Here is a 12396-nt window from a genome sequence, read left to right as displayed (position 1 = left end):
TTTTTGCGATTCATGCACAAGCCCTCCCAAGTCCTGCACTACAGCATTTAAATAATAATGTCCTTCTATTTTTCCTACCAAAGTGGATGACCTCGCAATTACCAACATTGTACTCCATCTGCCAGACCTTTGCTCATTTGCCCAACTTTAACTCTATCCTTCTGCAGCCTCTCCACATCCTCCGTACAATTTTCTTTTCCACTCACTTTAGTATCGTCTGCAAACATGGCTACTCTACACACTGTCCCCTCTTCCAAATCAGCAATGTAAATGGTGAACAGCTGCGGGCCCAGCGCCGACCCCTGTGCCCCCCCCCCCCCCCACTTACCACTGTCTGCCAATCAGAAAAACACTAATTTATCCCGATTCTCTGCCTTTTGTCAGTTAACTAATCCGCAATCCATGACAATATACACCCACCGACTCCATTCACCTGTATCTTATCGATAAGTCTCTTGTGAGGCACCTTTATTAAATGCCTTCTGGAAATCCAAATATACAACATCAACCTGTTCCCCTCTATCTACCGCACCCATTACATCCTCAAAGAACTCCAGCATTTGTCAAACAAGACCTGCCCTTTCTGAATCCATGCTGCATCTGCCTGATGGAACCCCTTCGTTCTAAATGTCTCACAATTTAATCCTTAATGACTGCTTCAAGCATTTTCCCGACTACAGATGTTAAGCAAACTGGCCGATAATTACCAGTCTTCTGCCAATCAGTAGGAAGGAGTGATCAATAGCAATGAAGCACCCAAGGTTGCTACCATATGTGGGAGTAAGGCCAAGTACGGGCTCATGGGGCTGAATGGCCTGTTTCTGTGCTGCTTAACTTGAGGGGTTAAAGGTGATGCTGTGATGTTCAATGAGAGCAGGAATTATGCCTGAGGATTTGGAGTATTTTTAGAGGCACTGATAACATGAGGTTCAGCAGAAAGAGCAATGGTGGAAGGTTGAAATGATGCATTTGGTTTTCTTTCTGTGGGGGGGAAAAAAAATCAAAGATTGAAAATTGAAGTTCTAAGTAATGCAAGTCAACAGCAGCCACTTGACCATAACCGCACGTTGGGGGAGTGTTTGAGTCACGAAACGAAGAATATTTTAATCAAATAATTAATGCTCAGGACTTGATCGATATCAGCATTGTTTTTTATCATTACTGCTATTGCGGATACCTGCCCTAATTTTTAGAACGGGTTCTTTAATTTTTTATCGTCACTGAATCTTAATTTTTTGATCTATGAAGCTTTGAAATTCATCTGAATTTTGGGCAAATAAATGAAATAAACATATTTCTTCAATAGGTAAAGCATGCATTAGTTCTGTTCTTTGGTGGGCTGGAAGTACTTGCATTTTCTGTGATAATGTGTACCTTTAATTGGACAAAGGGTTAGGAAATTCAGATTTATTTTTTTTTACTCAAGATAGAAAGATCAGGCTGAGAAATTCAGCCATTCAAAATTTAGCAATTGTTTAAAGTTAATCACTCTTCAGGATCTAGCCTTTACTGGAAAGGCTAAAGTTAGTTTTTCATCCCTTACTGCCTTTAAACTGCGAACATTGGTTGGTGTGTCCTCACGTGGAGGTCAGACCGGGGTAAGGAAAGATTCCCTTGTAAGACATTAGTAAATTGAATTGGTTGTGTGGTCATTGACCAGATTTTCTTTTAAATGTTATTTCCAGTTTATTAACTGAATTTTAAGTTCAACAACAACCAAGGTGGAATTTGACCATGGTCTCTGGTTTGTTGATCCAGACCTTTTGATTACCAGTCTGGTAATTTCACTACTGCACCTGTGCCACATTGTAGTTCCAAGAGCTGCTTCTGTGGTATGTCATTGCTGGCATAGTCTGGGGTTATAAATAGTCATTTATGTGGCTTGCTTGCCGTGTTTTCCGAGGGTTACATAAAAGCAGCTTTGTGAACATTTTAATGCAAAAGAAATCTTGATGAAAAATGAGAAAACAGCAGATGTTAGAAATCTGATATAAAACAAAGTGCTGGAGATATATCAGATTGGGCATCATATTTGAAATTTAAAAATTATCTGGAACATCAACAACTGGGGAAAAGAGAAAACGTGTTTATTTCAAGTTGCGGAGAGGGATGGATTAAAAAAAATAGAATATTTCTGAGGTTGGGGCCAGGGTTTCTCAGAATAAATCAAAGCGGTCATCTGGTGGACGCAGAAAGATTGTAAACAAAGGAACCTGAAAGTAGGGAAGTGCAAAACTGAACACAGGGTACAAAGGATGGTAAGCAATTAGTTCTGACACAATAGATAAAGTGAGTTACCCTGTGGAAATCATTATTGAGTTTGAATACCTGCAGCCTGCCCCAATGGAAAATGAGGTGGATACATTGGACGGACTAGGAGAGACCATTCAAATGACAGGCTGCAGGGAGTTCTCAATTGCCACTGACAACTAGGTGCATTCGTCATCCCTGTTCCCACCCAGAGAGATAACGTTTGTTCCATTCAGCCCTCTCCACATCTTGTTTTCTATTTTCCTCCATTCTAATGAGGGTTTTGACCTGAAAAGTGATGCTACTTGCTGAGTGTTTCCAGAAAATTTGTGGTGTTTTACTGCTACTTTATATTATGAAACTCTTTATTTTTCATCTTCTCTATAAACAATAAATTGTAACTCTTTTTATAGTATTCCTCCGCCATCATTAGCTACTAAAGTATTGAAGATTTCTTTGAAGACAACAGTTATTGGACTAGTGGGTTATGGCTGCTACCGTTTGGGAAAAGGGACCATTCAGCTGATGCTTTCGAGACCATTCGTACAGAATTACCTCCATAAATATACAAATCAGATATTCTAATTGAAAGGAAGATATTTTATTTGTTGATGTGTGCTGAAGGAAAATGTGCAAGAAACTGCATTTTCCAATTTTTGTTTTACACTTTGAATTCAGTAAAATGCGTGATTATCTTCCATTACTAAAAAGGTATGCCAAATGGGAGTGACAAGAAGCAATCGTCAGAATATACTGATTCCATGTTATGTAAAAATGCCTCCATCTTATCTTGCAGGATATCTGATCAGTGAATGGCTTGAAATTAATTCACGTTACTGTATTTAAAACCTGTCAGTTTGTGGCTAGGAGTAGAATAACTTAGAAAATTTACAAATTCATATTTTGAAATGTTGCAAAATGACTATTTTCATTCAAGAGACATATGGTTACTTAAAAATCATGTTCAGATGCCACAAAGGCAAAGTTCTGATTTGTGTTCAAACTGCCCTTCAACTTTTCAGATTTTGATGCATGATCCACAAGGTAGCAGCTGTGTGGTTTACAACTCGAGAGCAATCTAGTAGCTTTTGGAAACATTTGTTAACTCTTATTTTTGAGCGGTGATGGATTCTATTAAAATAAATATTTTAAATTATTTATGATTCACTCTTTCAAAAGCTACGTGCGTTCACAGTTTTTGCTTTCCATTCTGAAGTTTGCCATTTCACAGTGTATTTTTAAACAACGGCATGGACATTTCCCAGATAAATTCCCAGATTTATCCTCCAGATTCCTGAAGGTATTGACATTTTGCAAAGCGGTGCCCTATAATAGCTGGGACAACTTTCTTTCACGCATGTTTTTTTTTCTGTGATTTGCTTTAGTATTGGCAGACTGTTTTGCCATTGTCAAGCTCAATCATGTCCTTGTTAAAAATACAGGTTTCTTGCTGCATATTAGATTCAGTACATATCTATACAACCAGCACTTCAACTTTGAGTCATTTGTAATAATTAAGAATGCATTGTATCAAGTGATAGTTATAGGATTCTGAATGGCTCATGAAATACAGTTATCTGAAGAAACAACTTCCTTTATCATACTTGGGAAAATACATGTTGAAGAGTTTTATGAATTCTAACATGCAACATTTTAATTTCTGGATGGTTGAGAATAAAACACAATTTACCGCTGTTGGTTTGCTAAATCTTGTTGATCACCTTTTTCTGACTTTCTATCTCTGTTAAATCTATGTTTTAAAATCCTTCAAGGAATCTAGCAAGATTTGCCTGCTATGTATGGAATTTGTGCCCTAGTTACACCTTCTGCAACAAAGCTTGTCCATCTCATGCAGAAAAAAATAAATTAAAAGCAGTAATTTATAATTTCAATATCAGGATTACATCACCTTCCTCTGGGGGGGTAAAACATGCAGGTTTTTTTAACAAGTAAAGGGCTCTATTATATTTTAGCTTTTAAATGCTTGAAGAAATAGAAAAGTGCACCTTGATGCCTTTGGGATAATGGGTGTAATTTGTATGACAAAACAATGTAGCTTGTGTATTTCTGGTACAACTAATTTAATAGTTTTGATTTAAAATTGTCAGGGAAATGGGAGAGTAGTATTAATATAGTGGAAATGCATGCCTACATCAGGAATCTGAATGCGTTACAAGTGTTGTCTCTTGGATTGAAATTGTGTGCCACATGTATCTGTTTTCAATAAGCTGTGACTTCAGCCATAATAGAAGCGTTTTGTTGAGCAGAAAACATCAGTGGGTCAAAGTGAAAAATCACATCAAATGCTTTTGTGATCCGTGTGTTATTTAAGTTCTTTGAATATCTTTTGGAGAAACACTTCATTCTGATGGAATGAAAGTACTTCCACAAAGACTATGTTTTCAGCAAGTAAAATGCTGCTTTCATATCTGCTTGTCATACGGTACCATTAATTTTCTTAAAGAAAATAGAATGAAATGTGAAAAGCAAGTAATTTAACACACCTGTCGGCTCCCACAGGTTTGAATTCCAGTTTTCAGACTGAATACTCAAAAGTAGCTGGATACACATGTACTTTTTTCAGTCAGTATTTTTGTTACAAGACTGAAATGAGCTGTGCCTCTTGTGATCCATTAGTATTGCAAATGAATTAATTTAAACTGAAATTAGATGTTCAGTCGTGCCTATTTTCATATAGGCACCCTTCTGCTTCACATGTAACTGCAAAGGTTTTCCTTCTGATTTGTTTTCTTGAGGCTTTCTCAAAAATTTGCCTGTGCTGGATATTTTGTAAAATAGAACAATTTAGATTCACCCTAAAAACTTAAGAACTCTGCCTTATGAGAAACCTATCCTTGAGTCAAGCTGACACTGAACGTTCTTTTTCTACACACGCAGCCTGCATTTACTCGCGCAAAATGTTCAGCAAGGCATTTGTCAAAATAGTATTCTTTGCCCTCATGCCTTCCCAGTCGAAACAACTGTTCATTTGCGATGACAAACACAAATCAAGTCGGCCCATGATTCTTGACTGACAAAAATCAATGAATGTAGTCAGGTATTAAATAATCAAATAATTTGAAATAATCAAATTCAGATATTTTGGAAAAATAGAAAAGATAATGGATTTAGCAGTCTATCAATAATTAGGCTTTCACATTTCCAAATCTGATATACTTAACACTACCTATAAATCATGTAAGGTGTATCCTTGTCATTTCTGGTCCTGAAATCGCTGAAATGTTTGTTTTAGAGGTAACATTCCTGGAAATGTTATTTTTTTTATACCAAAAAAAACCTCCTGTGATTTTTATTTCGTTACCTGTTGTGTGATTGACGCTTTGCTGAGGTTCATTTCTGCTCCTTGAACCCTGTACTTTGGTTTTAACTGGGATCTTAACTTTCAGTCGGATTTTGAATTGTACAAAGTCAGGGTTTTCAGGCTAAAGGTGAAGTGGTTTCTTTGCCATGACTTTCCATTGTAATATAAATTTCAAAAAATCTATATTCAATTTCTGTAGGACTGTGCCTTTAACTGTTGAGCATTCTGAGATATTGCAGATCATAATGGTAACATTGTAAAAATAAAGTTTTACAGAGATTTTACTTGTGTTTCAGTTACTTAATTGTCCATTGAATGTCCTGCATTTTGAGCGAGTATTTTAAAAATGCCCCGTCACAATGAAAGGAAGGTACGTGATCTGTTGTAGAAATCGGAGTTGTGTATTTTCTTCCCAATACACTAGTTCCACTAGGAAGAAGACCTATTTGGCAAATGTATCTTCATGCCCTCGAGTTAAATTACGTGGTGAATTGGCTCGGGTTGTCTTTCCAAATGTCTATTTCTGTGAAATGTGAAATTCTGTGAATTTCTGTGAAATTCTTCTGCAATAGAAGAATTCAATAAAGGTCATTTCAATGGATGAAAATTGTACTGTCAGTATAATCTGCAATCAAGGATAGATTTTTAAATTCTCTGATACTTTCACAGAAACATCTTGGTTTTATAATGTCATATTGCCTGAGGATCAATTTGTGATCCAACGCTGAATGACAATCCTGTTTTTAAAACACATTTAATTTAGCGTTGCTGGTGTAGTGGAGTTCTGCATCAAGTTGTTTACGTGGACCAGGCTAGACTCTTTTTCCTGCATTTGGCCCTTGACCCTCTAAATCATTCCTGTCTAAGTGCAGATTCCATTTGATTTTATGAATGCCCGTTAGGCTTGTCCCTGCTTTTATCACTTCCTCTGGTACATCCCCCTGATATTTGAAGAACGTGCCACTCTATTCACAGATCACTTATGGCATAGGAAATACTTAAAGTGGTATGTGAGTGGAAAGAAAAAGGTTGAGTACCAGCAGACTAGCATAATTGGATGTCCTAGTTTTAAGATCTCATTCCATTATGATTTATGGTACTGCCTCTATCAACTTAGAAAAACTTTCCAATGCTTTTCTCACAAATAATTTATAGCAGAAACACTTTTCCACACATAGGCTTTCAATATTTTATAATTAAAGGCACTATTGTTTGCAGCTGTTGAACCCAGAATTCCTTATCCTGGAAACAGGATTTGGTCGATTATTGACATCTGATTGCAACAGTACAATCCGATGAAACAGCATTCTCCAATCCTTGGTATAAAACACACAGATGCACAACCAGACACACAACACACATGCAGACAAACAATACATATGCAGGACAAGTATTTGTATATCTAAATAAATATTGTTTCATAAATAACAGTCTCCGATGGTTAGTGTGAGCAGGTCCTTTGGTCGTTCAGCATTCTTGCTGCCCATGGAAAGAAGCTGTTCCTCAGCCTGGTGGTGCTGGCTCCGATACTCCTGCAGCTCTTTCCCGATGGGAGCAGCTGTAAAATGCTGTGTGCGGGGTGGAAGGGGTCCTCAATGATTTTAAAGACCAAAACTTAAGTATCTCTTCAGACAATGATCCTGGTAGATCACGTCAATGGGGGGGAGGAAGTCTCTAGTGATCCTCTCTGCCACTCTTATGGTCCAGTGGATTGACATTGATCCATTTCCCTCCAGCAACCATATCACTCTGTGATGCAGCCGGCCTAGACACTCTTAATAGTCCTCCAGTTGAAGGTTGAGATAATGGTGGCCGGTAACTTTGTCCGCTTCAGCCTTTTCAGAAAATGCCATCTCTGTTGAACCTTCCTGACAAGTGAGGAGAGGTGTGTTCACGAGAAGTCCCTCATTAAGTGAATTCCAGTGCTCCCCTCTCTCTTCAGAGATGTTGATGTGTAGTGGAGGGTGGGTGTTCCTGGTCATTTTCATTTTGTCCACATTGAGATTTTGTTTGTTACTCTCGCACCATAACTCTGAGATTTTCCAACCCCTCTCCGCAGTACGACTCCTGCTGATGAGGCTAATTACTGCTGTGCCATCTGCCAACTTGAAGACACTGTTGAAGCTGGATCTGGGGATGCAGTTGGGCAAACAGGAGCGGGCTGGGCACACAGCCCTGAGGTGCGCCAGTTCGACTGTGGCCTTTCCATTAGGAAGTCCAGGATCCAGGTACAAAGAGTAATGTTGAGTCCCAGCAAGGATTTTAATTATGTTTACTGAAAGGTTGGCCATAATTTTTTGACATTAAGTGGAATGAGTTAGGAAAAAATGTATGCGGACGCTGTAATACACAAAATTGCTGGAGAAACACGACAGTGCCGTGCAGTATTCTTTGTCAAACGTACATAACCAACATTTCGAACCTGAGGCAGGTGTTTTTCATTTTGCTTATACCTTGATGAAGGCCTCAGGCCCAAAACATTGGTTGTTTCTTCATCTCGAACACTTGTGTGTTTTGAATTAAATTGAACATGCTTGTTTTTTTGCGTTCAATGCTGCCACCTGCTGGTAACGATCAGTAATATCTTGCTTATCCAACACCACCAAACTCACTGGAAGTTGACACAATCCAACATAAGAATACTCTGCCCTGCCAACATTGTGGCCCAGGTTACTTCCAGTCAGACCAACCACTTTGTGGGAAACGGACTCCTTATTCTGGGGTGAGATGCTAAAGTCTGCAGACGCTGGTGTGGATCCACAGGGAGCGAGGATGCAGTGGTCCAGCCGCCCAGTCGACTGCCGATGAGGGGAGCCGACGGCAGTTTTATTTGAAATTTGGTCTGCGCCCAAGATGGCAGTACCTATTGATCGGCAGCAGCCACAAGGGGCTGCAGACTCTGGGGAAGTGGAGGACTGGAGCAGGGCACCAGAGGACGGGAAGATCACCTCTCTTTCCCCCCTCCCAACCCCATCTGAGAGGGAGAAGCAGAGGAGAGGGCCCGCGGGAACAGTGACCACGGCGACACACCAGTGAGGGGGCTCTGCGGTTGGGCGGGGGGGGGGGAGAGAAATCTAATGAACTGCACCCATTGCCTCACACACTGCCCACTCCACCAGCCACTTTGGCACTATCTGTGCACAGGTCTGTGGAACTTCAGGGAACGCCTCAGAACCCAGAAAACCAAAGTGGTATTGAGGAAATGATGAGAAGTTGCAATTATACAATTTTAATTTTTTTTCTGATTTAGAGAGACAGCCCAGTAACAGGCCCTTCCAACCCATGAGCCCGAGTCACCCAAATACACCAATTAGCCTACAAACCTTGCATGTTTTTGGAGGGTGGGAGGAAACCGGAGCACTGACAGGAGACACAGGGAGAATGTACAAATTCCTTACAGACAGCGCTGATTCGAACTCGGGTCGCTGACACTGTAAAAGCATCGCGTCAATCGCACGTCATGATGATGAACTCTTCTTTCATCATCTCAGTGCCGCCTTCTTCCACCAGGATTCTCCACCACCCCCCTCTCTACTGAAGACCCCTTGTCCTGCCTTAACCATTCCTCCCCCAGGCCTCTAGGTTTGCAGAGTTTTACTATTGGTGCCCAAAATTTCAAATTGGGCGCAAGTCAAAATATACTGGAAATAAACAGAGAGCTTCAGTGGAGAGAGAAAAACAGTCAAACTTTGTATTTGGAAAGATAATGATTATTTCTCTTTCCTCTGGTATTTACTTGACCACAGATTCATTTCAATATTAATTGTTTCATTATGGGGAGCTGCTCGGAAATGCTGGTGATAGAAGATAATGGAAAAATGTTTTAAAGGCAGCATCTCGAAAGAGAGAAGAAGAGTTAATGTTTCAGGTCAGCAATATTCCCAGAAAGTTCTTATTTGTTGCAATAATACTATTGGTGCAGAAGTGATTCTGTGAAGCGCTGAGGGCATCTATTGCATCACTCGAGGTTATTATTGACTAAGTATAACTGGACGAAACGGTGTTCTTCATTCCTTGGTGTAAAAGTAGGCAAACACATACATACACATAGCACACATATTTACAAGTGATTGATATGCAGTACAGTACATATAAAAATAATTAATAATTATTACATCAATAGAGACTCAGAAGAATTATGAGTTCATCAGTAATTCAGCTGTCTCAGTGCCTGTGGGAAGAACCTGTTCCTCAGCCTGGTGGTGTTGGCACTGGTACTTCTGCACCTGGTACTTTTGCATCTCTTTCCCAAAGGAAGTAAGCTGGAAGATGATGTGTGTGGATTAATAGGGGTCCTCAATGATTTTCTTTGGATATATTCCCACTAGATCATGTTGAATGGGGGGATGGAGACTCCAGTGATCCACTCTGCCACCCTTATAGTCCTGTGGGTTGACCTCCAATCTATTTCTCTGCAGCAACCGTACCACACTGTGATGCAGCCGGCCAAGACCCTCTTGATCGAGCTCCTGGAGAAGGTTGACATAACGGTGGTGGCTGGTCGGCTTATCCTCTTCAGTCCTCCCCAGGAAGGGCGGTCCCTGCTGCGCTTTCCTGACCAGTGAGGAGATGCTGAGTGTCCACGATAGGTCACTCGTTAAGTGAACTCTAAGGAACTTGGTGCTCTCCACTCTCTCGACTGCAGAGCTGTTGATGTGGTGGAGGGTGGGGTGTGGGTGCTTTTGGGTAGTGATGGCACTGGGTGGTGATCACCTCCCCCTGGGGTGACGTTAACCCCTTTCAAATAACAGCAACTGGGTAGCCCTCCCGGGACCTGGATGCGATTAATGGGGCAAAGGTGCGGGAAGCACCTTCAAATCCCAGGGGAATCTCCCCGGCAATTTAATGATGCATCACGTTAGATTCCCCCCCCCCCCACCTTAGCCGTCCATAACCCCACTGGCCATTAGTAGGCCCCACACACGTTAATTGCCTCTCCCCTCGTCAGCCCCCCCCCCACACCCCCTTCAGTGACATGCCACTGCCGTGAACCCGTGGGGTGGGGGGGTTGATGCTCCAGAAATGGCTGCCTTCCTTACCCATAATCCCCCACACCGCAGGAACCACTCTGCCAGCGCCAGCCATTGGGCTGTCGTCGCGAACCAGAGCGTCATTCGCGGTAGCAGCAGCGCCACATCGACCCCCCCCCACCCCGATCATGGCAGCGACCTCTCTCCCCCTCCCTCCATCAAGGTTCACCCCCCCCCCCACCTCTCTCCCTTGGCAGGGTTTCCCCGTGACGCACGTGCGCGAGCGCTGACGTCACCAGAGGAACCGGGTCGGCCGTTTTCCCCCTCCAATTCGCCGGAGCAGGATGCCCGGGTAAGTTTGACTGAGTTCCACTTGGGTTCTGACCGCGTTGACCCGGTTGGACTTTTTTGCCCGGTTAACCCTGGCAGTCATCAGGGTTGGAGCAGCAAGGGTGCTTCTCCGCTGGGAGGCGCTATCGCGGGCGGTCTGGCAGTGCGGGGCTGTAATGGGCTCCGGGCGCTAGGGGGCGATGTCGCGGGCGGACTGGAAGTGCGGGGCTGTAATGGGCTCCGGGCGCTAGGGGGCGCTGTCGAGGGCGGACTGGAAGGGCGGGCTGTAATGAGCTCCGGGCGCTGGGGGGCGCTGTCGCGGGCGGACTGGAAGGGCGGGCTGTAATGAGCTCCGGGCGCTGGGGGGCGCTGTCGCGGGCGGTCTGGCAGTGCGGGGCTGTAATGGGCTCCGGGCGCTAGGGGGCGCTGTCGCGGGCGGACTGGAAGGGCGGGCTGTAATGAGCTCCGGGCGCTGGGGGGCGCTGTCGCGGGCGGTCTGGCAGTGCGGGGCTGTAATGGGCTCCGGGCGCTAGGGGGCGCTGTCGCGGGCGGACTGGAAGTGCGCGGCTGTAATGACCTCCGGGCGCTTGGGGGCGGTATCGCGGGCGGTCTGGAAGTGCGTTGTTGTAATGGGCTCCGGGCGCTAGGGGACGGTATAAGGGGCGGACTGGAAGTGCGGGCTATAATGAGCTCCGGGCGCTTGGGGGCGCTGTCGCGGGCGGTCTGGCAGTGCGGGGCTGTAATGGGCACTGGGCGCTAGGGGGCGCTGTCGCGGGCGGACTGGAAGTGCGGGGCTGAAATGGGCTCCGGGCGCTAGGGGGCGCTGTCGCAGGCGGACTGGAAGTGCGGGGCTGTAATGGGCTCCAGGCGCTAGGGGGCGATGTCGCGGGGGGTGGGGGGACTGGAAGTGCGGGGCTGTAATGAGCTCCGGGCGCTGGGGGGCGCTGTCGCGGGCAGACTTGGAGTGTGGGGCTGTAATGAACCCCAGGCGCCAGGCGGCGCTGTCGCGGGGAACTGGAAGTACGGGGCTGTAATGAACCCCAGGCGCCAGGGGGCGCTGTCGCGGGGGGACTGGAAGTGCGGGGCTGTAATGAGCTCCGGGCGCTCGGGGGCGCTGTCGCGGGAGGACTTGGAGTGTGGGGCTGTAATGAACCCCAGGCGCCAGGCTGCGCTGTCGCGGGGAACTGGAAGTGCGGGGCTGTAATGAGCTCCGGGCGCTGGGGGGCGCCGTCGCGGGCGGTCTGGCAGTGCGGGGCTGTAATGAACTCCAGGCGCTGGTGGTCGCTGTCGCGGGCGGTCTGGAAGTGCGGGGCTGTAATGAGCTCCGGGCGCCTCGGGGGCGTTATCGCGGGCGGATTAGAAGTGCGGGGCTGTAATGAACTCCGGGCGCTTGGGGGCGCTGTCGCGGGCGGTCTGGCAAGGGGCTGTAATGAGCTACGGGCGCTCGGTTGGGGGCGCAGTCGTGGGCGTACTGGAAGTGCAGGGCTGTAATGAACCCCGGGCGCGTGGGGGCGCTGTCGCGGG

At 44.9% G+C, this 12396-nt stretch overlaps 1 protein-coding gene and 1 long non-coding RNA gene across 8 annotated transcripts in view; one reads left to right on the top strand and one right to left on the bottom strand.

Annotated features, from left to right (window-relative positions):
* trabd (TraB domain containing) overlaps positions 1 to 7941 on the top strand; it is a 41119-nt gene extending 33178 nt beyond the window's left edge. For 6 of the 7 annotated variants that reach the window (XM_069909046.1, XM_069909051.1, XM_069909050.1 and 3 more), the window contains one exon: positions 7632 to 7941. In XM_069909046.1, the coding sequence (XP_069765147.1) occupies positions 7632 to 7851 (220 nt within the window). In that variant the 3' untranslated portion in view covers positions 7852 to 7941. Of the gene's footprint in view, positions 1 to 2663; positions 5857 to 7631 lie in introns of those variants that run through there. The other variant, XM_069909052.1, reaches the window with a different exon arrangement.
* Positions 7942 to 9616: 1675 nt separating this feature from the next.
* LOC138748509 (uncharacterized) lies at positions 9617 to 11065 on the bottom strand. Its single transcript, XR_011348087.1, has 2 exons — positions 10784 to 11065; positions 9617 to 9834 (listed from the first exon to the last, which is right to left on the bottom strand). It is a non-coding gene; the product is annotated as an uncharacterized lncRNA (long non-coding RNA).
* Between the last annotated feature and the right edge of the window lie 1331 nt (positions 11066 to 12396).

The sequence above is a fragment of the Narcine bancroftii genome, chromosome 13 (assembly GCF_036971445.1).
Source record: "Narcine bancroftii isolate sNarBan1 chromosome 13, sNarBan1.hap1, whole genome shotgun sequence".
Taxonomy (NCBI): Eukaryota; Metazoa; Chordata; class Chondrichthyes; order Torpediniformes; family Narcinidae; genus Narcine; species Narcine bancroftii.
The sequence above is the reverse complement of the archived record's forward strand: the minus strand, read 5'-3'. Positions and strand labels throughout refer to the sequence as shown.